General features: G+C 34.7%; 1 protein-coding gene across 4 annotated transcripts in view; it reads right to left on the bottom strand.

Annotated features, from left to right (window-relative positions):
- The window catches only part of LOC150106656 (vascular endothelial growth factor receptor 1-like), a 672835-nt gene that overhangs the window by 386419 nt on the left and 258433 nt on the right, over nucleotides 1-27983 (bottom strand). For all 4 annotated transcript variants that reach the window (XM_090392613.1, XM_090392614.1, XM_090392616.1 and 1 more), the window contains exon 8: nucleotides 21744-22094. In XM_090392613.1, coding sequence (XP_090248739.1) covers nucleotides 21744-22094 — 351 coding nt within the window. The remainder of the gene's footprint in view (nucleotides 1-21743; nucleotides 22095-27983) is intronic.

The following is a 27983-nucleotide window of genomic DNA, read 5'->3' as shown; positions in this document are numbered from 1 at the left end:
TTTATTAAAAAGGTGGCACACCATTTGGCAACTCCTATAGGTAGATATGACCTTGCAAATGCTTCTGGCTGGTATCTCCACTTGGGCCTGGCTCCTGCGGAAGAGACCTCAATAAAGGTCGAAACTAGTCTGGGTAGTGGCCCTTCCCTTAATGCATAACATTAGACATATCTGCAAGGAGATGTGTTTTGCATTATGGGAGATACTGAGATAGGAGTGATAGTAGCTTGCTCCACCTTTGCAAGGAGTCGCCTGGTGTTGCACCACCTAATCCCAGTCCTGAAGATACTTTCAGGCACAAATTTTGTTTGCTCACACTTGGATAAAGGATTAAACTAAATTTATTATATTCTAACCAAGTGAAAAATAAACTTTCAAAATCCCTCCACAATTGTTTTTTTTTTTTTTTCAGCTCAAGCTTAATGGTGTCATTCATCCATTTAATCCCTACTTGATTTACTATCTGAACTCTAGGTGTATACAGTCAGCCATTACCTCCTTCAAACACTCCTTTACCACTTCCCATGCACTATCAACCTCCAGTCCTTGCAGTTTTACATATGCTATGGCACTGAACCAAGCAATCTCCTCATACTTACCAGCCCAGTAATTCCACATGTCCATTTTCTTAATTGAAAATTCCACACATTTAGCCACCTCCCAGGTCAAGACCCTATGATCACTCTCACCAATTGGTGGCAACGTGGTCATATTCATTACAGTCAAATTCTCAGATGCAATTACTAGGTCAAGCACTCTCGAACCCCATAGTATATTCCATTTCATGCTGTCTCAGGTAGTTATCGCTTAACTGCATAAAATCCAATTCCTTCCTCCTTCCAATCAATGTTACCACAGTTGAAATCCCCCATAATAATTACCCTCCTTCCACTCATTGCGTCTATTTGTCTATACATACTATCTCCACCATCTATCCCATCACCTGGTCTATAGCAGCACCCAACTGTATATTTTGTTCCACTAGTCTCAATCTCACACCAAATAGCCTCAAATGTGCTCTCTTCACTGTCCTGCAGTTCAACTTCAATTTCCCTTGGCTGCAGTTCATCAGCTTTCATCAATAACACTTCCCTCCCCCCTTATTCTTATCTGTCCCTCCTAAACACACTATACCCTTCGCATTCTATCTCACTAGCTATATTATCTTCTGTCAGCCATGTCACTAATGCCAATAACCTGTGGCCAGGAAGAGCCAACCAAGGCCAAAAAATCTTCCTTCTTGTTCCTAATACTTCTGTCATTAGTATACATGAAGTGCAGAAGCCTGTTAGTCCCACCCCTATCTTGATGCCTTATACTAACTATCCCATTCTGATTTGTTGTCCTTCGTACTAGCTCAGGCATATTATACACATTCTTACACTCAACTGCCTCACTGATGTCTGCATATCACCCCCCCACCCCCCAATAGCGCTAGTATCCCTGATTCTGCACATCCACTTTCACTTCATTCAGCAACACTTTTTCGAGTCTCTGCACACCAAATCCATTCAGATGCAAACCATCCATCTTTTATAAGTCCTTTCGCCCATCAAACTCACTCCACACATCCAGAGGGATAACAAAATAGAAAAACTATATATTATTTGATTATCATCTTTGAGGTGGAAGGAAAGAAGTTGTTGTTTTTTTATTTCTGTAAGTAAAGTTCCTTTGGAATAGATCTTGATGACTTTACTAAGAATATCCTTTTCAGCATTAGAAAGATGATAACTGAATTTTTTGATTCATATGTTAAGGTTTAAATGTTAGGAGATACTCATGTTAGATGCTTAATGGAGTGAAACAGCACTGAGAAAGGATTAAAAATATTATTTAATTCTTTCAATATTTCATTTCAGTCACAGAGATCAGGGAGTACAATATGAAGCTTGTAACACACATACACAAAGGCAATGCAAAACTAAATGAAACATGTGGATAAAAGACCAGGGGCCTAATTAACAGAGCATCCTTTGTGGGCACCTGTTGGCAGCCTAGGATGTTGCCTTTGCGTTACAATTCTCAAATTGCACTTCCTGAAGTCTCAGTGACTGACATGAAATATTGGAAGAATTAAATAATATTTTTTATCCTTTCTCAGTGCGGTTTCACTCTGAAGCCTCCAGCATCAGTGGGATTTGTCAATAATAATCTTATCAAAAGAGAGTTTTTTTATAAGAAATTTAGATTTGGAAGATTTTTGCTGTTCTAACTTTAAAGCTTCAAATTTTCTAATTAATTTAGTTTTTTTGGTGTTCTGAACATTAGATGCTTTAATATCGGTATTTATTTTGACATATTTAGAAAAATTAAACATGGAAACTAAAACTTATGTGAACAAATTCATTAGATGTAAAATTTTCACATGTGTATCAAATCCTCAGTACATTGAAAATGGTATACAAAAAATCTAACTAAAGAATCATTTTCAAAAAGTGCCCTATATGATCACATCTTTAATGCACAGGGTGCCAGTTAAGTAATGAGATTGATTTTTTACAGGACAGCCCTTTGAATAAAAGTAACAAACATGTTTATAGTTCTCACAGCTAGAGTGTGTTGTAATCGCAGGGGTGCAGCTTTCAAGTAGGGTGACACAGCAATTTTCATTAGGCAACCATTGAAGTAAGAATGTGTGGGTGGAGCGTGTTAGATGTTGCATCATGCAGCAAAGAGCTGTAATAAATTTTTACTGAAAATTAGGAAAAACTGCTACAGACATGTACCAATATCTAAAAAAAGTTTACAGCAATGACTGTCTGAGCTGTGCACAGGTGTTCCGCTGGTTTTCAATGTTTAAAGAGTGGAGGGAGTATCCATCTTCCTGAGGGCATCACAGTGAACAGTCAGTATTATTATGAATAATACATCAGTATGCCCACATGTGACATGTCAGAAAAGAACTGTTCCACAACAATAATTGGTTTCTGTTGTATGACAACATGCCTGTGCATTGTGCAGAACCGTTGAAGCAGTTTCTGGCTTCGATGTCAGTCTTTGTGATCAAACATCCCCCATTCGCCTTGTGCCTTCCAACACCTGCATAACAGATGTAAACATTGTGTGGAGTTGAAGGGAGATTATTCTGAATCTGTGTAATTGACAATTCCAAATACATTTCTTTGTTTTGATATAATAATTGTTTTCTCATTACTTTAGATACCAATACATTGAAGAGAAAGAACTGTTAAGGGAGAATAAATGTGCTAAAGTATGATTGGCATCAAAAATTCTTTCATTTAGAAGCTCTTTTTTTGCTCTATGATACATTATTATTATTATATGGCAGGGGTGTTCAATCCGTCGATTGCAATCGACCGGTCGATCGCGGAGCAATTTTTGGTCGATCTCTTGTGTATTTCTCCTTACTTACAAATTGAATTAAAACTGAAAACATAATATTTTATTTATCATTATTTTGTATTATTTTTAATTTGCTTTAAGTGTATTGCTATTGTTTATTTATTTTTCGCTAAAATTGTCAAATCAGTAATTTTCTTATAAGTCCGGGAAAATGAATTAATTTGGATCAGTGGAAGTCAAACAGCGAGCCGAGAGAATACGATTATAAGTGTAAAAACTCGATTGTAGCTTAAATATTAAATATTCCAAAGCACATTACATCGATTTTTTACTTGGGTTAAATCCCATATGAATAGTGTAAAAAAATAAACTTTGTTTGTCACAGTATAGTTTGTATTTGATGTTTTTGTAAATAACTCTTTTTAAGCTAACTGTATATACTGCTTTAATAAGAATATGTTAGAGTGTTAAAAACAAAAGTAATGTTTTTGTCGCCGAAGCTGTACATGGTGGCATTAGAAAGATTGTTATTGAAACTTGTATGTATGAGAAAGGCTTGCAGGCTCTGAGTGTAAACATCTCCGAAGTCAGTCAGAAAGAGTTCAAACAACTTTCCGATGGCCGGCAACTTACAATCAAAAGAAAGCGGAGGAGAACAAAAGGTGTGTCGAACTTGAAACTTAAGATGAAAGACTCATAACGATTCTTTGAGAGTTGCCAAACTTCATGCGAGTTCTCAGAGGAGGCCTAATAAAAAGGGACTGAAGCAAGCAGAAGGGGTCCCGGTTCCAGAATTGCTGTCAGAGAGGAGGCCGCCCAGTCCAGAGTCACAGTCAGAGAGACTGCCTGAATCCACATTGCTTGAGAGAGGAGTTTTCCCGCTTCCAGAAAGGAGCTTCTCGGTTCAAGATTATACATTATTAGGAATGATTAGGGGAGAAGACATTTTTTTGGAATTTGGTGAATTTGTGAAACAACACCAACTTTCGCTTTTTAAACTTCTGTCTATTACTACTGATGGTGCTCCTGCAATGATAGGTAATAAATCAGTCTTCGTTTCATTATGTAAAAACGATGACAAATATCCAGATTTTTTAACGTACTACTGTATTATTCACCAACAAGTACTATGTAGTAAAATATTAAACACAACAGATGCTTTGGATATTACATTTAAAATTGTAAATTCTGTTCAAGGAAAAGCCCTGCAATGGCAGTTATTTAAATTACAGGCAGATGATGATTAGGGAACTTCTGTTGTACAATAATGTTTGCTGGCTCAGCAGAAGTCAATTTTTAAAAAGATTTTTGTATTAATTAACGATATAAACATTTTTCTTGATGAAAAAGGAGATATTTATCCACAATTGAGTGATAAAAGATGGTTGTTACACTTATCATTTTTAGTAGATTTCTGTATGAAATTAAGCAATTTAAACTTAGAGTTACAAGGTAGAGATAAAAATTTAATTGACATATTAAGTTCAATGAAAACTTTCCAACAATACTTACTTTTATTAAAGAAAAATATAAATGACCATGAATTTAGACATCTCCCATATAAAATATTTTGAACAAAATCAAGAAATGCTTCGCTATGATTTAAAAGAATTTATTCGTGAAATAGAATTAGTTGAGGAAGAAATAAATTCAAGATTTAAAGATTTTAATAAAACTGAAATGATTGTATCTTTTATCAATAATCCATTTCAAGAAAACTTGAACATCACAGAAATTTCAAATAAAATTAGTGGGTTGTTTGATATAAACCAAGCTGAAGTAGAACTTTAGATAATAAACATTCAGAATAGTTTACATTTAAAATCAATAAACAATGAAGTCATTTGGAAGTATGCACATGAAAAATTCCCAACATTAACTGATATTGCGGAAAAATTTAGTCGTGTTTTGGATCGACATACTTGTCAGAATCCGCTTTTTCAAATATGACCGTCATAAAAAATCAATTAAGAAACCAAATTACAAATGATCATTTGGATGATTGTCTGCGATTGGCCACTTCTTCATATCGACTTGAGTATGAAAATATTGTGAGGTCCAAACAATGCCAAATTGCACATTAACTTTTTTTTTTTTTTTAATCAACCAGCATTTCCTGTAACTTGTGAGTTTGTAATCAATCTGTTTTTTTTTTTCTAACTTTGGTTTTCCAAAATAGAGAAATAAATATTTTATTCCAATATATTTATTGTTGTTTTTTTGTTGTATTAAAATATTTGTTGTATTAAAATAATTAAAAGTGATAAATAAATTTTTAAATACACAAATAAAGTTTTTAGTTGTGTATTTTTTTTTTTAGTTGTTTATTTGTGTGTAATCAGATATCAGGTTGGGGGAACTTGATCTACATGAGAGAGTAGATCGCCGAATGACTTTTAATAGAAAAGTAGCTCGCGTAGTAAAAAAAGGTTGAACACCACTGTTAAGATATGGACACCTCCATGGAGTCCAAAGACTCATTGCAGGAGACCCAATCTATCCACACAATCTCTCATACCTCTCCTTGAATCCATTAACAGACAAAACACATACAACTGACTCTCTGGGAACCCATTCCACACATTCACAACTTTCCAAGCAAAAATCTAGTCCTCACACCCCTACTAACCACCTTTATTCAACTTCCTTGGATGACCCCTTGTTCTGGTCCCTCAAGCCAAGTGTTGAAATAATTCCCCTGCATCTATCCTATAAAACCCTTTAAGCAATTTAATTTCTATCATATTCCCTCTTTTTCTCCTATCAATCAATTTTTGCAATCTAAACACCCTCAATCTATACTCATAGAGAACATCACAGGCCACTCATCTCTGAAATTTCTCCTCCTCCTCCCCCAAAACTCCAGGGGAACCAGACTTGAGTACAGTAATCCAATGTGAGCATATCATGGCCTTATAAAGAGGAATAACAACTTTCTTATCTCTACTTCTTAATGTGTTCTTCAATAGCCAAGTAAGCTTATGGTCTACATTAGCAATATGTCATTTAAACTTTAACTCTCTCTACCACCACCCCTAAATCTCTAGCTTCATATATTTCCTGAGGTACAATGCCATCAATGTGATACACGGCTTTCATATATTCATCCTAAAATGCATAACTTTAAATTTCTCATTAAATTGACATCAATTAACTTTTGCCTATACTGACAGCCTATTTAAATCATCCTGCAAGCTCTCCACATCCCCTTCATTAACTATTACTCTATCTCATTGTGTATCATCAGCGAACAACTGAATACTTCCTTTCAAGTTATTTCCTATATTATTTATCTACAAATTAAACAGCAATGGTCCCAGAACTGAACCTTGCAGAACACCACTAGTCACTTGTTTTCACCTCGAATCTGCCCCTCCATATACCACTTTTTGATATCTGTCCAGCAGCCACTCTCTTATCCACTTAACCAGTGTCATATCCATCCCCAATTTGTTCTAATTTGCATAACAGCATTCCATGTGGTATTCTGTCAAATCATCATCATCATCATGCGTATCAAGGATTTAGGCCTGCATGGCCTGTTCCGGCCTTAGAGGTCATCGTTGAATCGTTTCAGAGGACGTCCTGGTTTTCTTTTTCTTAATGGCTTGTACTTTAAGGCTTGTTTTGGTAATCTTTCTGTTTTCATTCTTCGAACATGTTCCATCCATTTATGTTTATATTTTTTAATTTTTTCTATTACTGGTTCTTGGTTTAATTCTTTTATCATTTCTTCATTTCTTTTGTGATCAAATAGGGTATATTTTGCAGTTTTTCTCATAAACTTCATTTCTGTGGTTATTAATCTTTGTCTTTTTGTTTTATTGTCTAGATTTCGCTTCCATACATTAAGACTGGTAGGGCTAATGTATCGTATACTTTTAGTGTAGTTTGTTTTTGAACTAGGTTTGGTTTAAATATAGAGTTAATTACACCTGTTATTTTTAAATATTTTGCAATTTTTACATTTATATCTTTTTCATTTTCATATGTGATCATACATCCTAGGTAGTTAAATGAATTCACCTGTTCTAAGATCTTGTTATCTATTACTATTTTAGTTCTTGCTGGATCTTGTCCTTTAAAGGCCATTGTTTTTGATTTTTCTGTTGATATCATCATACCATAATCTTTGGCTATCTCATTTAGATCTAAAATAGCTTTCTGTAAGTTATCTTCAGAATTTGTAATTATTATTTGGTCGTCGGCAAAAAGGAGGGTGTTTAAGTTCACTGTAGGAGAAAATTTAATTCCTTGATATAAATTTTTATTCCATTATATTTTCATTATTTCATTTAAGTAAATATTAAAAAGAGTTGCTGAGAGGGGACATCCCTGTCAGACCCCTTGGTTTATCTCTCTCGTATATGATAGCTCGTGATTTAATCTTATTTGTATTTGATTATTTTCATATATTCTTGTGATAGCTTTTAGGATATTATTTGGTATTTTTCTTTCTTTTAATATGTTAAATAATATGTTTCTTCTAACTTTGTCAAATGCTTTTTCAACGTCAATAAATGCAATATGTGTTTCTAAATTGTATTTTCTTCTTTTCTCTATTATTAATTTTAGGCAAAAGGCCGGGTCTATACATAATCGTCCTTTTCTAAATCCATTCTGTACTTCTAAAATAAAGTTTTCGGAATATTTCATTAGTTTGCTATTTAAGATTCTGCTATATATTTTGTAGCAGGAATTTAGTATACTGATACCACTATAGTTTTTAGAGTCATCTCTATTACCTTTTTTAAAGACAGAAATCACAATTGCTTTTTTCCATTCTACTGGGGGGGGGATACCAGTTGAATAAATTTTATTTAAAAATAATAAGAGTCTTTCTTTGAGTCTTGTTCCTGTGTATTTATATAGTTCTGAACCTAGCTTATCTTCTCCAGGTGAGTTTCCGTTTCTTGTTTCTTTCAGGCTGATTTCAAATTCTTCTTTAGTTATTTCCTTTCATTTTCGTTAATTGTTTGCCAGTTGTCTTTTTTAAAATATTTGTCTGTCCACAATTCTGTGTAGTAATTTAGAAATTCTTCTAATTTCAATTCAGTGTTTAATGTTATGTTTTCTTTGGTATCTGCATTTAAGTGTTTCAAAATCTTATATACATTGGGTCTTATTTTATATAAATCATGTTCTAAATTAGAAACAAATTTGTTCCATGATTCTCTATGTCTTTTTCTGACTTCTCTTTTAGCTATGGCTCTTATTCTTTTATATTCTATTTCATCTTCTAATCTTTTACTGCTTAACCATTTGTGATAGGCTTCTTTTTTCTTTTTGATTATTTCTTTGATTGTATCATCCCAGATTCTTCAGTTTTTTTCCTTTTATTGAATTTTTTGATCTTTCCTAAGCTTTCATTTGCTGCTGCATTTAGTATCGTTTTTATATTAAGCCATTCTATTTCTATTTCTTCATTTTGTTTTATTTTATCTAGATATTGGTTAATTCTTTATTCATATAGCCATTGTACATTTGTGTTATTCAATAGTCTAGTTTTATAAACAAATGTTTCAAATTTTCTTTCTGTTCTTGTTACTTGTAGCCATTTAGGTGGTAATCTTAATTTTATTTTAACAAGGAAGTGGTCACTGCTTATTTCATATCCTCTGTGAACTCTAACATCTAATTTAATTCTATTTCTTTATATGCTATTCATCTTACATTCCAGTTTGCTATGTGTATTATATTTTGTCATTTCCATTTTTGTTTTACCTTTTCCATTCCAGGGTCGTTTTCCATAGATTCAATCCGATTATCTTTTTTTGTCAGCTTACAAGTAGAATTATGTTCTCCATGTCAGGGGACTAGCCTGACGATGGAATAGTTCAGTAGTAGGTATTCCTCTATATACCCCATAGAATAGGGTATATAGAGGAATAAAGTATATTGAAGGGGGAAAGAGTAGATTATAGTAAGGTTTATAGAGAGGGCATAGTTGTAAGGCCAGAAATGAAAAGACCCCATGGCCCTCGAGTACTTACTCTAATAGCATAAGGGTCATAAAATAAGAAGAGTTGGCTGATAAGACCTTTTAGGAAAGATTAAAGTGAGTAGATCTTCTTCAAAGTAAAAGAAGAAGGGGATAAATCCAGTTAGGGGTCCATGGGAGTGCCACTTCCCTTACAATCAAGATGATTGCCCCTGTTGGTCCACAAGTCCTTGTTCAGTATATTCGGACCACCCCACCGTATATATACACATACGCACACATGGTAAGCTCCCCCTATCTGTCACCCAGGGGATGCGCTCTCTAGGGGTTACAGGGTCTCCCAGAGAGAATTCTGTCAAATGCCTTTGCAAAATACAGCAAAATCATCTTGTAGCCATTTCCTTATTCCAACTCAGCTGTTACTCTATTATAATAAAAAGTTAGTAAATTACTAAGGCATATCTGACCCTTCACAAAGCCATGTTGACCCTCATATAGTATCATATTTTTATCTACCTATACTTGAATTCTCTTTTTTATCAATTTTTATAGTACTTTTACATAATTGAGATACTGATTGGCACACAATTTGATACTGCAGTCTTAGAAGCTCTTTTATGCAAAGGAATTATTTTGCCCTATTTCCAATCCCATGGAACTCAGAGATGATATTTAAATTAAACAGCCTAGTCAAAGGAACTGCCAGTTCCCTTGCACATTCTCACTAAACCCTAGCTGATATCCCATCTAATCCCACAGCTGTATTGACATTAGGATTATGCAATATCCTAAGAAATATTATTATTATTATTATTATTATTATTATTATTCAGGCCTCCATGGAGTCAAAAGACTCATCATGGGAGTCCTTCCTAGGAAACAAAGTCTACTGGAAGTTTATTTTGCACTTGGTTAGGCTATAATAAATTTAGTTTAATCCTTTATCCAAGTGTAAGTAAACAAAGTTTGCACCTGAAAATATCTTCAGGACTGAGGTAAGGTGGTGCAACACCACTTTAGGATTATTCAATATCCTAAGAAATATTATTATTATTATTATTATTATTCAGGCCTCCGTGGAGTCAAAAGACTCATCACGGGAGGTCGGAGTTGCCTGGTGTTGCACCACCTTACCTCAGTCCTGAAGATATTTTCAGGCGCAAACTTTGTTTGCTTACACTTGGATAAAGGATTAAACTAAATTTATTATAGAAACAAAGTCTATCATGCCACTCCTTGAACTCATTGACCACTCTTGCTTTCACCACTCTATCAGGCAATGTATTCTACGGTTCAACCACCCTCCATGCATTGAAACCACTCCTCACCCCTCTTACTCACAGCTTCCTTTCATAACTTCCAGGGATGGCCCCCTTGTCATCACTCCTTCCCATTGTTCCACCAAGTGAAAGAACTTCCCCAGTGTCAACCCTGTAACTATCTCTCACCAGTTTAAGTCTCAATCATATCACCTCTCCTTCTTCTATCTACCAAACTCTGCAGTCCATATTCCCTCAGCCGATCCTCATAACTAACATTCCTGACACCATCTTTGTTATCTGCCTCTGTACTCTTTCCACAGTTAATTTATCCATTTCAAATGCTGGGGACCAAATTTGAGAACAATAATCTAAGTTTGGTCTGATCAGGGTCTTATACAATGGAATGATAACTCTTTTATCTCTGCAGCTCAGTATCCTTCTCAGTATTGCAGCAGTCCTCTGGGTTACCGTCACCACCTTTGCAATATGTTCCCTGAATTGCAATTTTCTACCAATCATCTCTCCTACTTCTTCCAGCACAGCTCCTCCAATCGAGTATGCAGCCTCCCATCAATGTATCCCAAACTTCAAGACTTTACATTTTGCTGCATAAAACCGACATCACGTTCATTTGCCCATCTCTAGTTTATTCAAATCCTCTAGCAGAGCTGCCACATCTGCACCATTACTAATAACCCTTCCTAGCTTCATATCATCTGCAAACAACTGAATATCCCCATGCAATCCATTGACAATGTTATTGTGATTTATATCAATGACATTGTCAATCCATTGACAATGTCATTAATATAAAGGTTAAACAATACAGGTCCCAGTACTGAGCCCTGCGGAACCCTACTTGTAACCTTCTGTCTCCTTGGTATTGCGCCACCATACACAACTCTTTGATAGCTATCAGACAGCCAGTCCTGAATCCAGTTGACTAACCCAACATCTAAACCCATGTACTGCAACTTAAAGGTGACTTTAGCTCTTTCTGTTTTGAGAGTTTCTTTTAAAGTAATGAATTTTGGAACAAGATCATAGAATTTGCAACACTTTAGAAATACTAACCTTGATGTTTAGTCCAATTCTCTGTAAAATCTTCTATGTTTCTGATACATTGCCTCATGCATATACCACACACACACACACACACACACACACATATATGTATGCATGAATAATATAAGCATGTAAACACAAGAAAGATATTTAATTAACCAAATATTTCAGTCTGGAAATAGCAGACCATCTTCAGTGGCACTACGAGAACAGTTTTTTAAAAAAATACAAGGTGGAATACTAACAATAGATCATTTAAAAATAGAACAAGCCATGGGAAGTCCTCTCTCTCCTGCTTTAGCCAACTTTTATTTAGAATATCTAGAAAAAGTCCTCTTCTCATCTATTTTCCCTCAACCATCCTTTTGGGTAAGATATATAGATGACATCTTTACTGTATGGCCACACAACAAAGACTCCTTACCTTCTTTTTTAAACAGTATCAATTCTTTACATCATTGTATAAAGTTTATTATGGAAATGGAAGAAAACAACCAATTATCTTTTTTAGACATTTTCCTTATCCAGTCACCTTCAAATACTTTTACAACTACAGTTTACAGGAAACCAACATAACAGGTCGTTATATTCTTAAAGAATCAGCCCATCATCCTTGTCAAAAAACAGGAATCGCAAAATGTCTAATCAGAAAAGCCAAAACTAATTGTTCTACTTCTAATTTTCTACAGAAAGAACTTTCTACTATCCAACAACACACAAAAACTCAAGCTTTTCCAAAAAGAGTACTCAACATCTTCTCAATTCTTATAATCCACCACAAAACAACAAAGATTCAATACGTTGAGTTCCAATTCCATACATCTCCAGGATTTCAGAACCTATCGCAAGAATTCTGAAGAAATATGAGTTAACAGCTACATATTCATCTATTAACAAATTATCTTCCCATTTTCTTTCTCCTAAAGCCAAACTCTCAACTATGTCTCTTTCTGGAGTTTATCAAATTCTCTGCGACTGTCATCTCTCCTATTTTGGACAAACTGGACGTTCTCTTGAAAAAAGAATCCAAGAACATCAATCCTCCATTCATCACAACAAACCTGAAAAATCTGAATTGGCTCAGTATGGGATTCAAACTAACCACAACATCCTTTGGTCAAAATCTCGCCTCTTACATAGATCCCGTTATAAATTTGAACATTTATTCAAAGAAAGCGTAGAGGCCTTACTCCATCGCCCTAACCCGAATCGGAATGACTGTATATCTATATCAAAAATCTGGGAAAGTCTAATCAGGATAATTCATTAATTCATGTTAATTTTATGTTATTTAATATTATTAATTAATATCCTTATTTCAATCATGTCTCTGCTTAAAATATTCCCTTTAGTACTTAGTGATATAACATCACACGCTTGCTCTATTTTTAAATGATCTATTGTTAGTATTCACCTTGTATTTTTTTTAAAAAACTGTTCTTGTAGTGCCACTGAAGATGGTCTGCTATTTCCAGACCGAAATATTTGGTTAATTAAATATCTTTCTTGTATTTACGTGCTTATATTATTCAGTCTTTATGTCACAAAGTATCCTTAAAACATCAAATATGTATGCATATATACACACACATTTATATATGAATATATATAATCATATCGGCATTCATATTTACTCGGTAGATAATGTTATGAAAAATAAATTAGTTTGAATGACTATAATACCGAGAATAAAAAAGAATAAAGTTTAATGCTGAGATACTACTAGTTTCGTTGAAAAACTCAACTTCTTCAGGCATCAAAGACAAAGAATTATATAAAAAATAACAGAGACATTATAAAATTACATCAACAGAACTAATATAAAAGACCGCAGTACAGTTTAAACAGGAATGCATGCTGGAGTTCCAATTGAAGTTGACTACTTGCGTGAGTTATCACGAGAGCGTCAATACTGGACAGTGGCAATGTGTGCATCAGAAAGATTGTATCTAAGGCTGTTGTCTATATGGGATGAATCGAGGGATATTTCTTTAGATTCGATTATCTTTCTTTCAAGCTCATCATAACACATGTATATTAGAAGTTTGTAGCCAGTCTACAAGGTGTTTGTGGACTTCATCTGAGTTAATAGAGAAGAGAACGTGGCTTGAGAGAGTGCTGGCTCTGGTCCTATTGTAGGATATGTCTCTTTTGTGTTCCTCAATATGTAAAAGGATAGATTTAGCCGTCTGACCGTAATATGGTTTGCCATATTCACGTATGATCTTGTAGACTCCTGGATACTGAAGAGGGAGATGTTTTATTTCAGGTCTATTTAGTATGGAGCGAAGTTTTGGAAACGTAGTGAAACAAGTTCTAATGTTGAATTTCTTAAGAATTTTTGCCAGTTTTGGGGAGAGCTGATGTATGGCAAAGATATAAATGCTCTTGGGGAAGAAGAATCTTCAATAGTAGGTGAACGATGGTGAGAGATAAATTTATCAATATCCTTGGGAGAGAGAGAGAAATCATTGTTGACAAAAGTCCTTTTCAGTAAATTAAGTTCATTTTCAATCTCTGTTTCGTCTGTTAATAAAGATCTGGCTCGATGTGCTAGGGTTGAAATAATACCAAATTTTTGAGGAGGGTGGTGATGGGAAGAAGCATGAAGGTATCTGTGTGTGTGTGTGGGGGGGGGGGTTTCTAAAAATAGAGATTTTGATATTTTCAGTGCAACTTGTAAGTTTAAAGTCCAAAAGGGGAAGACAGTTGTTGGATTCCAGTTCATAGGTGAAATTTATTTTCTCATGAAATTTATTGAGATGGTCTAAAAAAATATTGAGGTTGTTTAAACCGTGTTCCAAAATGAGGAATGCATCATCTATATAATGGTACCAGATTTGGAGTTTCAGCGTTGAGGAATTAATCGCCTTTTCTTCAAAGTCCTTAAGAAATATATCAGCAAGAATCGGAGAGAGCAGACAGCCCATAGCCAATCCTGAGTTCTGTTTGTGAATCTTATTTTCGAATTTGAAGTATCCTGAATTTACACAGTGAGAGAGTAAGGAAAAGAATTTCTTGGATAGTCAACATGGATTTGTGAGGGGGGGGGGGGTCACTCTTGTTTTAGTAATATTCTAGCCTTTTATATTAAAGTTACAACAGCAGTAGACGAGGGAAAAGCATATATTCCATTTTCTTGGATTTAGCAAAGGAATTTGACAGAGTGCCACATGATAAGCTGATATTTAAGTTGCAGCACATGGGTTTGGACATCATGTTGGTCAACTGGATTCAGGATTGGCTGTCCGATAGGTATCAGAGAGTTGTGTATGGTGGGGAAGTTTCAAGGAGGCAGAGGGTTACAAGTGGGGTCCCACAGGGCTCAGTATTGAGACCGATATTGTTTAACCTATATATTGATGATATTGTCAATGGATTGCAGGGGTTGAAAGTTTATTTTTCACTTGGTTAGAGTATAATAAAATTAGTTTAATCCTTTTTCCAAGTGTGAGCAAACAAAATTTGTGCCTGAAAGTATCTTCAGGACTGGGGTAAGGTGGTACAACACCAGGGCAACTCGTTGCAAAGGTGGAGCAAGTAACCAACACTTATCTCAGTATCTCCTATAATGCAAAACACATCTCCTTGCGGATATGTCTAATGTTATGCATTAAGGGAAGGGCCACAACCCAGACTAGTTTCGACCTTTATTGAGGTCTCTTCAGTGGGAGCCAGGCCCAAGTGGAGATACCAGGCAGCATTAGCAGGTCATCTCTACCCATAGGAGTTGCCAAACGGTGTGCCACCCTTTTTTAATAAATTACTCTGGATTTAGAGAAAGATGTTGAAAGTTTATTTTTCACTTGGTTAGAGTATAATAAAATTAGTTTAATCCTTTTTCCAAGTGTGAGCAAACAAAGTTTGTGCCTGAAAGTATCTTCAGGACTGGGGTAAGGAAAAAGGATTAAACTAAAAAAAAAAAAAAGGCATACTAGTTTTTTCTTAGGATGACTGTCTCCCAGATCTTAGGCAAGTTAATACAGCCATATCTGTTGAGATTTGGAGTGTGTTTCAGGGCTTCTGTCGCCTCTAAGAACAATCTCTCCGACTTATAAGAGTTTCTGTGTAGTACTAGCCACTCTCACAAACAATTCTCCCTCCTTTGTCAAAAATTTGGCCCACCTAAAAAGCATCTTACAACACCTGACCCTAAAAAGCTCAGACTTAATAGTAAGCTTTGATATCACCTCACTATACACAAATGTACCACTTACAGAAACCCTCAATCTACTGAAGTCCCACTTCCCCCCTGATATATTTGAACTATTCAAATTCACAATACATGCAGGATATTTCACATGGAAAGGGAAAATATACAAACAAATAGATGGGACAGCCATGGGCTCCTCCCTTTCCCCCCCTTAGCCAACTTTTACAGAGAACACCTGGAAAAACTAGCAATCAATACAGCCACTCTCAAACCAACACTTTGGCTAGGCTATGTTGACGATGTACTGGCTATTTGGCCACATGGCCCAGAGACATTGGAAACATTTTTAGCGCATTTAAATGGCCAACATCCAAAAATCCACTTTACTATGGAACTGGAAGCTAATAACTGTCTGCCCTTCCTGGATACACTTATCACACGTCTTCCAGATGGTTCCTTATCGTTTTCAGTTTTTAGAAAACCCACACATACAGGGAGATACTTACACAAACAATCACACCATCATCCTTCTCAACAATATGGCATTTTAAAAACACTCACCCATAGAGCGAGAGCAATCTGTTCCAATGACAATGCTCTTGCTGCTGAACTGGCTCACTTATGCCACACCTTCTTGGCCAATGGCTATAATCAACACAAGATAAACAAAATACTAAACGCTCCTAAGAAACCCTTCCCACCATCCACCACAGAGAACTACAACAAAACATTCACCATCCCATACATCAAAGGCACATCCGAAAAGATTTCAAGAATTCTCAATAAACATAAACTACGCACTACATTCAGACCGTGTAGCAAATTAGCTACCCTTATCCGCTCACCCAAGGACAGCATTCCCCCTTTATCACATCCAGGAGTCTACCAAGTACCCTGCTCATGTAATCAAGCCTACTATGGTCAAACAGGAAGAACTGTGAACATCCGCATCAACGAACACAAAAGATACGTCCAGAATTATCATTATGGCAAGTCAGGCCTAGCAGACCATGCTCTGGATACCCCTGCACACAGGATCAACTGGAAAAACACAAAAGTACTACACAGAAACTCTTATACGTCAGAGAGATTGTTCTTAGAGGCGACAGAAGCCCTGAAACACACTCTAAATCTCAACAAATATGGTTGTATTAACTTGCCTAAGATCTGGGAGACAGTCATCCTAAGAAAAAACTAGTATGCCTTTTTTTTTTTTTTGTAGGACTCTAGACTTATGTAATAGTGTTTTTTTTTTAATTTTTTATTTTTATTTTATTTTTTTATTTTTTTCCCAGATAGAGGGCACCAAAAAATCAAGACTCTAGTCTTTGTGTTGCTGCTACAATTTTGTTTAACCAGTCTGCTGATTACACCATGTTGTCATAGTAACAAACGTATTGTAACAAACTGTGTTTTTGTGCTCTGAAAATGCTGGTTATAACACCAGCGAAATATCAGCAATAAGTTAATAAATTAATTATTTACTTAGTTTCTGTGTTCTAATATATACTGTAAAAAAAATAAACAACAATAATAGTAATAATTAAAAAAATTGGGGAAATTAGAGCTTTTAGGGGGGAAGCTGTTGAGCGAATACACAAATACCAGTAAGGAAGTTGAGTCTAAGAATCTCCATAAAATCCTTAAGTTAGTATAAAGCATAAAGACTGCTGTGGGCCTAAGGGGCTATTGCACCTTATGGACACTAATCCCAGGAGGATTCAGAACAAGGGGAAGAAGTTTTTGGCTTAGGTTAGTTCACCTGGCCAAAGGTCATTTGGCATGAGTGAGACATGGCTGATAGAAGATGATATAACTAGTGAGTTATATCATTTAACTGATATAACTCACTAGTTATATCAGTTAGTGAATGGGAAGGGTGTAGTGTGTTCAGGAAGAATAGATAAAACAGAATGGGGGGAGGGGGAGAATTACTGATGATAGCTGATGAACTGCAACCAAAGAAAGAAGTTCAACTGCAGGCCAGTGAAAATAACACATGTGAATCTATCTGGTATGAGATAGTGGCCAACAAAACAAAATGTAGATTTGGTTACTTCTATAGACCAGGGGATGTAAAGGATGATAGAGATAGAATGCATTGACAAAAAAAAAGTTCATTGAGTGCAGAGGGTAATTATTATGGGATACTTGACCTATAGGAACATAGATTGGAGGAAAAAAGAACACATGAGAGGAAGGAAATGGAATTTATGCAATTACTAAAAATAATTACTTGAGGCAGCATGTGATGGAATGTACTAGGGATTTGAGAGTGCTAGGTCTAGTAGTTGCATCAGAGAATTTGTCCATAACCAATATGACCACACCAAATGAAAGTTATATGAATGAATACCATTATTAAGTTGGAGCTACAAAAAAAAAAAAAAGAAAAATCTGTAGAGCGAATTCAAGGAGAAAGGTGACCAGCAGACACATGAGCAGTACAAAGCACAGGCCAGAAGGGCAACCAGTGTGGTAAGAAAGGCAAAAGCAGAGTATGAAAGGAAATTAGCAGTACAGGCCAAAGATAAAAAAAAAAATTCTTTCTTATGGTGCAAGTAAACAGGAGGAATGTTCATGGCAGAGTGATTTTAATGAATGCCAATCATAGAGAGGTAATTGAATCAGGTGAAATAGTAGAATTACTAAGTGAGCACCACTTTTGCAAGAGTATTCATCCAGATGGAGATATTGCAGTAACAAGAGAGAGGCCAAGGGCTACATGGATATTGAGGTAAATGAATTGGAGGTTCATAGCATATTACAGAACCTTGATGTGAATACTGCTATGGGATTAGATGGTATACCAGCTTGAATTTTACAAGAAGGTGCTAGGGAATTGGCAGTGCCTTTGCCATGTTGTTTAATCTAAGTCTTGGCTCTGGGTTAGTCCCAAAGGGATGGAAAGAGAAGAAAATAGTTCCAGTGCATAAAGGAGGCTCCAATTCTGATGTATCAAATTACCAGACGATCAGCATATCAGGAGTCGTAGTCAAAATAATGGAGAAGTTGGTAAAGAGCAAAATACAGGAATGGATAAACAGAAATGGGGTAGGGGGTTTGCTTTTCAGTGAAACTGCAGGACTTTGCAACCACTTTTGACAGGATACCACATGGAATTTTAATCAATAAACTGCAGCACTTGGAAATAGATATAAAGTTGGTGAAGTAGATATATGGATAATTGATGAAGAGATATAAGAGAGTAATTTATTCAGGAGAGAGTCCAGTACGACTGTGGCTAGTAGCATGCCACAGGGCCCTGTTCTTGGGATACTATATTTAATTTGTATATTAACAATATAGGAAAGGATCTGAGAGGTACTGTTCAGTTGTTTGGCAATGATGCAAAATTAGGTAGAGCAATAGTTAATAAAGATGATGATGATGTTAAAATCTTGAAGGATGATTTGGATAGACTGGTAGTCTAGGAAAAGAAGAATGGATGTGGCAAAGTGTAAGGTTATGCATTTTGGGATGAAAAGATTACCAAGCTGTGTACCATATTGGTGGAACTGTACTCAAGGAAATTGATGAAGTCAAGTTTGGGGGTGTTAGTGGATAGGGAATTAAAGTTTACAGTGCATATTGCAAAAGCAGCTAATTGAATTACTTAGTTACTGAAGAAAACCCTGATGAGAAGAGACAAGAGGGTTATTATACCTTTTAATAAAACTTTGGTAAGACACCATCTTGACTACTGTGTGCAGATCTGAGAATGAGGAGGAGGTGTAATGGTTATTATTCCCAATAACCATTACTCCTGTATTGCTGTGAGGGTTGATTGCATTCCGTATTGAGGCACTTGCACAATCTCATTTTGACCTTTGTTTTCATGTAACCCATTTGTTACTGAATTAAACTATTTATTTACAATTTTTATGGGTGTTTTTTCAGATCTCATATATACTGCTTCTTACTTAATTGCATAAAAATTCATCACATAGTTTTGGAGTTATCTCATTTTTCTCTTTGTTCCTTAATTTATGGAAATCAGTGTATCTCTTTCAATCAAAATCTAGTCTCTCATTCTCACCATACAAAGTTTTTTTTCACTTGGTTAGATATTAAATTAAACTTACCAAGAAATTATATTCTTGTTTATTCCTTTATCCTAGTGTAAATAAAGTTTTGAAGAAGAGTTACTGCCTTAGACCTTTTTTCAACCTTTATTGAGGTCCTGTTAAAGTGCAGAGTCCTCTTCAAAAACTCTGAGTGATCTACAAGATCACTCTAAATCTCATTGGGTGACCTGAGAAAATCTCTAATAAACTCATAACTGCAGAGTTTGTTGTATAGAAAGCAAAGGGGTGGGTATGATCGAGGCATTTAAGCTGTTGAAGAGTTATTACTGTATTAACACTGAGGAGATTTTTGATATGGTAGAAAGAGGGAAAGGAACAAGGACAGGAGGTTATCCCTGGAAGATGCAAAAGGAAGTGGTGAGTAAAAGTGTAAGAAGTAAGTTTTTTGCATGGAGAGTGGTAGGAGCATGGAATGCATTGCCTGAGAGGGTGGTGAACGTGCAGACTGTAGATGATTTTAAGGAATGGCATGATAGATTTTGTGTTCATTAGTGTTGATCTCCTGTGATAAGTCTTGTGACCCCATGGGGGGGGCAGGAAAATAATAATAATAAGTTCAATTTAGTTTAACATCCTTTGTGCAACTTTCAGGGATGCTCTTTCACATGCTTATAACTGCTCCATTTCCTGTTCTTTGAAAGATTTCGGAATTAATCTTCTAGTATGCCCCTCTGAATAATTTGCCTAAATCATATCACTGCTTTTTTTTTCTGTTCACACTCTGCAGATTACATTAATTCAGTTTATCCTCAGAGCTAACATTTCACACCTCTGATATTATTCTTGTTATCTCCCTCTGACTTACTTCAGGTTCTAACTCATATATCCAAAATCCACATGATCAAATATGTTATGTAGTCCAGATATGATCTTACGAGATGTAGAGCTTCGTTTTCAGTATCAAAGCAGCTCTTTGTGTTACCTTCACTACCTTGGCAGTGTTTCTCAGATAGAACTTGAATTTTCTATTCATTATCACTCAAAGCTCTCTGCTTCCATTATTTCCTCTAATACAGTTCTATCAGTACAGTGTTGAACCCTTCATCTCCTAATTTTGAAGTGCAAGGTTTTGCATTTCAACACACCTCATTTTTCATCTTCTTGAAAGGAAAAGTTTCATTATTAATAACTTTCCTCAACTTTGCAATGTCACTGCCAAACCATTAAAAACCATGTTGCTTAAAAAGCAGTAGCCTAATGAGGTATATATCACATGGCTCTATTCTTGGGCCAATATGTTCATTCTCCTCTAAAGTACTACCCCTCAACAGACAGTTCTTTGATATCTATTAAATAACCAATTTTCAATCCACTCAACTAACCAATTATCCCAACACACAGTTTAAATAATTTAAATACCAACTTGACATGTGGTGTTCTATCAAAAATCTTTACAAAACTTATTGATATTATTCCTCAAATATGCTTTCTCAATTGGACTAATATCACTATCATTATGTTATAAAATATGATTGGATTACTAAATTCCAGCCTTGTTAGCATATATACTCTTCCAGCAGGCTACAGATTTGAATCCAAGCATGGACATGGATGCTTGTGACTGGCATTAGGTGGGAGATGAAATTCATCTCCCATTGTGAGACCACTGCCTTGCTTCATGAAGGCCTGAAGTGGCTTGAAAAAAGTTTCACATTTGGTTTTTAGAGTAGGTTTCTTAACTATGTAAAAAAAAAAAAAAGAAATGATAATACCAAAAAATATATATCTAAAATTAATAAAAAAATAGAAAAAACATTCTTAATCCACCCATAGTATGAAGGTACTATAGGTATACAGAAAAACTTTTCTGTGAGTGGGAGAAGTATGATTTTTTTTTAAATTAAATTAAAGCTTATAAAAAAATGACTTTTTTTTAACAAACTTGTGGTAGTAGATTTAATCAAATAATCTCAAAAAGATTTACTCACCAGTTACAATAAAAGGAATTATCATTTCTTCTTTCCCCATTTCATTGGATGCAATACACTGATAAAAACCTGACTTATTAGCTATTACTCGAAGACAGCTTGATATTTCATACTCATTATTGTGATAAACTGGTGTGGTAGTAGTAGCTTCATTATTTAATGTTATAAGATCATTATCTACATCCTGCCAGCTGTTTATATTTCCAGGCTTGCAACGTTTAGAAATATTACAGGATTTCCATCGCCACCACAAAGTTATATTGGGATAACCTTCAGCACTACAGTGAAAAGTATATGATTTTCCCACCATATAAAAATTTAAAGTATCCTCAATATGAATTATAGGTTTATCTGGAAAAAAAAAAGTAATAATAATGTGAATAAATAATAAATAAAATGTGTGTGCAAATATATATCGTCACAGTGCCTCTATACTCCAGTTGACATTGTTGATCTCCTTTGGTTGGAAAGATCGGGGTGTAAATCCCATTTACATTGCAAAAATTCTTTGTAAGTGCTTTTCAACTGATAATAAGTTAGTTGTTCTCATATGGAGGTAGCCAGTTTGCTAATAAAAGTTTTATATCTGTCAGTTGCATTTATTCTCTTGCCAGAGAATAAATGAAACTGACACAGAACGCTATGCAAATAGGATTACCTGTCATATCAGAGCAATAATTAATTTTTTAAGATGCCAACTTACTTAGCTGTGAGAGGATATGAGCCTAACACATAAGGGGAAGGTGAAGACATACCTATACACATTTTCAAGTGGTAAGCTAAAAAAAATCAACACAACTTAAATGTAGTTCATTATAAAAATGGTTTTATATCTTTTCTATAAAAAATGTTTTATATACCTTAGAGTGTTAGGTCCAATTACCTCATGACCATGTAACTTGGCTTCTTATAAACCCAATTAATGCACTGATAAGGGCTGTTATCTTATTTTCACAGTATGTGTGTATGTCTGTCTGTTACCTGCATGCATTCTTGAGTTAGGTTTGTTTGTTTGTTTTGCAGGATGAAAAATTCATGTTTATAAGAGAAAGCCAGTCTCATCTGGAGACTGGCTAATTCACCTTCAGTTCAGAGAATCGTAATGATTCTAGACATCATAAAGATACATCCTAGATGGAATTTACACAGATCTTTCCAGCCAAAAGGGCATCATCATTACTTACTGAGCTATGGAGCCTTACAATCATTTTTATAAATATTCTATATATATATTAATCATAATAATCAAAATATACCAAAAATGGTTTTTATTTCTGGAAATGGGTGGATTAGTTGGGTATCAACGAATTTAAGATTCAGTATGATGGATAAGTTGCACAGCGAGTGAGATTCATACAGATTTGTTATAATAATAATAATAGATTTTTTTATAATGTTTTAAACACTAATAGTGCATTTAGGTAAGGGTAATAAAATGATGATTCAAAAAAATAATTCAATACGAAATGAAATTCGTGTTATATCTCAAAATATCATAAAATCATCATCATCATCAAATTCCTGACATGTACCCTCATGGGGTGTACAGGATATGATAGTACTACATGAAAAAATTTACATCATTACTAACTTCCTATCTACAATTTTCCTCCAAATCAGTCTGTTACTTGTCAAGACTCCAATATTACCATTATCAGATCTTATATTTCTCTTGTCTAAGGTACATTGTACCATATCAATCCACCTATATCTTGGTCTGAATGATATAATCACGTAATCACAAGAAAGATATTTATTTAACCAAATATTTCGGTCTGGAAATAGCAGACCATCGTCGGTGGTATTACAAGAACAGTTTAAAAAATATACAAGCTAGAATACTAACAATAGATCGTTGAAATTAGAACATGCCGCGTGATGTTATATCACTAAGTATGAAACGAAATATTTTGAAGTAGAAACAAGATTGAATTTGCTATTAAAAAAAAAAAAAAAAAATCCTTGAGAAAAAAAAATAATCACCTCATTATCACTAAAGCTGACAAGGGAAAAGCAACAGTAGTTATGGACTCAGTAAATTACAGAAGAAAACTTTCTCTTTTGCTTCGAGATCGCTCCACATATCAAGAAATTGATTATAATCCAACCAACAGACAACTAAAGAAATTAAATTCTCTCCTTGATGAAGTCATCAGTTTAGATAAAGACACAATTGAAAGACTTAAAACTCATTTTGCAAGACCTCCTAGATTTTATGGCCTTCCAAAAATCCATAAGATTGACTATCCTCTTCGTCCAATAGTAGATTGCATTGATTCTCCTACTTACCGTATAGCCAAATATCTAGCTAAATTACTGAAATCTTACATTGGCAACTCGAGTTCTTTTTTAAAAAACTCCTCAGATTTCTTAGAAAAATTAAAAGATGTCTCATTACAACCTACAGATCTTATGGTTAGTTTTGATATAGAATCTTTATACACCAATGTACCTCTTAAGGAAACTTTAAAACTACTTGCTGACATCTTTCCTCAAGATATTATAAAACTATTCGATTTCGTTATACATTCTGGTTATTTCATATGTCAAAACAAATTTTATAGCCAAGTAGAAGGAACAGCCATGGGAAGTCCTCTTTCTCCAGCTTTAGCCAACTTTTATTTAGAACATTCAGAAAAAGTCCTCTTCACATCTAGTTTCCCTCTACCATCTTTTTGGGTAAGATATATAGATGACATATTTGCTATTTGGCCTCACAGTAAAAACACTTTATCTTCCTTTTTAAACAGTATTAATTCCTTACATCATCGCATAAAGTTTACTATGGAATTAGAAGAAAACAACCAGTTATCTTTTTTAGACGTTCTCCTCATCCGATCATCTTCAAATATTCTTACAACTACAGTATACAGGAAACCAACATTCACAGGTCGTTATATTCTGAAAGAATCAGCCCATCATCCATGTCATAAAACAGGAATTATAAAATGTCTCATCAAAAGAGCCAAAACTAATTGTTCTACTTTTGATTATCTACAGAAAGAACTTTCTACTATCCAGCAACACATGAAACTCAATGGCTTTTCTGAAAAAAGTATTCAACGTCTTCTTACATCTTATAATCCCCCACAAAACAACAAAGATTCAATACGTCGAGTACCTATTCCTTATATCTCCGGTATTTCAGAACCTATCGCAAGAATTTTGAAGAAATATGATTTAACAGCTACGTATTCTCCTATTAACAAATTGTCTTCTCATTTTCCTTCTCCTAAAGACAAACGCTCAACTTTATCTCTTCCTGGAGTTTATCAAATTCCTTGCAACTGTGATCTCTCTTACTTTGGACAGACTGGACGTTCTCTTGAAAAAAGAATCCAAGAACATCAATCATCCATTCTTCACAATAAACCTGAAAAGTCTGGTTTGGCTCAACACGGGATTGAAACTGACCACAGCATCCTTTGGTCCAAGACGCGCCTCTTACATAGATCCCGTTACAGGTTCGAACGTTTGTTCAAGGAAAGCGTGGAGGCCTTGCTCCATCATCCCAACCTGAATCGTAATGACTGCATATCTATATCAAAAATCTGGGAAAGCCTAATCAAGATTACTCATTAATTTTTTTTTTTTTTTTTTTTTTTTTTTTTTTTTTTTTTTTTTTAATAGCAAATTCAATCATGTTTCTACTTCAAAATATTTCGTTTCATACTTAGTGATATAACATCACGCGGCATGTTCTAATTTCAACGATCTATTGTTAGTATTCTAGCTTGTATATTTTTTAAACTGTTCTTGTAATACCACCGACGATGGTCTGCTATTTCCAGACCGAAATATTTGGTTAAATAAATATCTTTCTTGTGATTACGTGATTATATCATTCAGTCTTATGTCGCAAGTATCCTTAAAACAACAAATTCTTATCCTTCACGGGGAAAATGCTACCAAAATAACTGGTAAATTAGGAAAACTTTCAGTTATACAAGGTAGGTTACGAGCAAAGATTAATTTCTTAAAAAAGTGCCGCGACAACAAGATTATTCCCAATTTCGCTAAGATTAAAGAAACAATAAAATCTCCTGGAGCTCATAATATTTACCGGAACACAAGTTTATCTCTAATCCGTAATCAACTTAAAGCTGCTAAACGTGATCTTGCTATTCACAGTCATCAGACTTCTGATTTACGCACCTATATATCCACAAATTTGGATCCACATCTTTCTCACATAGTTCTAAATGTAGCTAAACGTTCTACTCAACGTGCTTATAATAAACTAAGTCAACATCGTAACCGTAAATATGAGGCTCTTTCGTCTAAACAATCCAAGCCATTCATAACTCCAGATAATTGGATTGTAAATATATCCGGACGTCCTTTGACTAAAAGCGAAACCCTCATCCTTTCAAAAGGACATGATTTTTCTATTGTTCCAAATAAAATACCATATCTAGATTTCCTAGTTAACATTGAAAGGAATCTTAATCATCTAACCAGCGATAAAGCTAATGCTCTTCGCCTAGAAGTCGCTTCTTCTCTACTTAAGGCTAAACTTCCTCCTTCTAACATATCTCCTTCTGAAATGAAATCTTTACAGTCCTTGAGAAAAAATAATCACCTCATTATCACTAAAGCTGACAAGGGAAAAGCAACAGTAGTTATGGACTCAGTAAATTACAGAAGAAAACTTTCTCTTTTGCTTCGAGATCGCTCCACATATCAAGAAATTGATTATAATCCAACCAACAGACAACTAAAGAAATTAAATTCTCTCCTTGATGAAGTCATCAGTTTAGATAAAGACACAATTGAAAGACTTAAAACTCATTTTGCAAGACCTCCTAGATTTTATGGCCTTCCAAAAATCCATAAGATTGACTATCCTCTTCGTCCAATAGTAGATTGCATTGATTCTCCTACTTACCGTATAGCCAAATATCTAGCTAAATTACTGAAATCTTACATTGGCAACTCGAGTTCTTTTTTAAAAAACTCCTCAGATTTCTTAGAAAAATTAAAAGATGTCTCATTACAACCTACAGATCTTATGGTTAGTTTTGATATAGAATCTTTATACACCAATGTACCTCTTAAGGAAACTTTAAAACTACTTGCTGACATCTTTCCTCAAGATATTATAAAACTATTCGATTTCGTTATACATTCTGGTTATTTCATATGTCAAAACAAATTTTATAGCCAAGTAGAAGGAACAGCCATGGGAAGTCCTCTTTCTCCAGCTTTAGCCAACTTTTATTTAGAACATTTAGAAAAAGTCCTCTTCACATCTAGTTTCCCTCTACCATCTTTTTGGGTAAGATATATAGATGACATATTTGCTATTTGGCCTCACAGTAAAAACACTTTATCTTCCTTTTTAAACAGTATTAATTCCTTACATCATCGCATAAAGTTTACTATGGAATTAGAAGAAAACAACCAGTTATCTTTTTTAGACGTTCTCCTCATCCGATCATCTTCAAATATTCTTACAACTACAGTATACAGGAAACCAACATTCACAGGTCGTTATATTCTGAAAGAATCAGCCCATCATCCATGTCATAAAACAGGAATTATAAAATGTCTCATCAAAAGAGCCAAAACTAATTGTTCTACTTTTGATTATCTACAGAAAGAACTTTCTACTATCCAGCAACACATGAAACTCAATGGCTTTTCTGAAAAAAGTATTCAACGTCTTCTTACATCTTATAATCCCCCACAAAACAACAAAGATTCAATACGTCGAGTACCTATTCCTTATATCTCCGGTATTTCAGAACCTATCGCAAGAATTTTGAAGAAATATGATTTAACAGCTACGTACTCTCCTATTAACAAATTGTCTTCTCATTTTCCTTCTCCTAAAGACAAACGCTCAACTTTATCTCTTCCTGGAGTTTATCAAATTCCTTGCAACTGTGATCTCTCTTACTTTGGACAGACTGGACGTTCTCTTGAAAAAAGAATCCAAGAACATCAATCATCCATTCTTCACAATAAACCTGAAAAGTCTGGTTTGGCTCAACACGGGATTGAAACTGACCACAGCATCCTTTGGTCCAAGACGCGCCTCTTACATAGATCCCGTTACAGGTTCGAACGTTTGTTCAAGGAAAGCGTGGAGGCCTTGCTCCATCATCCCAACCTGAATCGTAATGACTGCATATCTATATCAAAAATCTGGGAAAGCCTAATCAAGATTACTCATTAATTTTTTTTTTTTTTTTTTTTTTTTTTTTTTTTTTTTTTTTTAATAGCAAATTCAATCAT

Source organism: Typopeltis vanoorti, chromosome 5 (genome assembly GCF_054136105.1).
Source record: "Typopeltis vanoorti isolate ZY-2024b chromosome 5, IOZ_Tvanoo_1.0, whole genome shotgun sequence".
Lineage (NCBI taxonomy): Eukaryota > Metazoa > Arthropoda > Arachnida > Uropygi > Thelyphonidae > Typopeltis > Typopeltis vanoorti.
The sequence above is the reverse complement of the archived record's forward strand: the minus strand, read 5'-3'. Positions and strand labels throughout refer to the sequence as shown.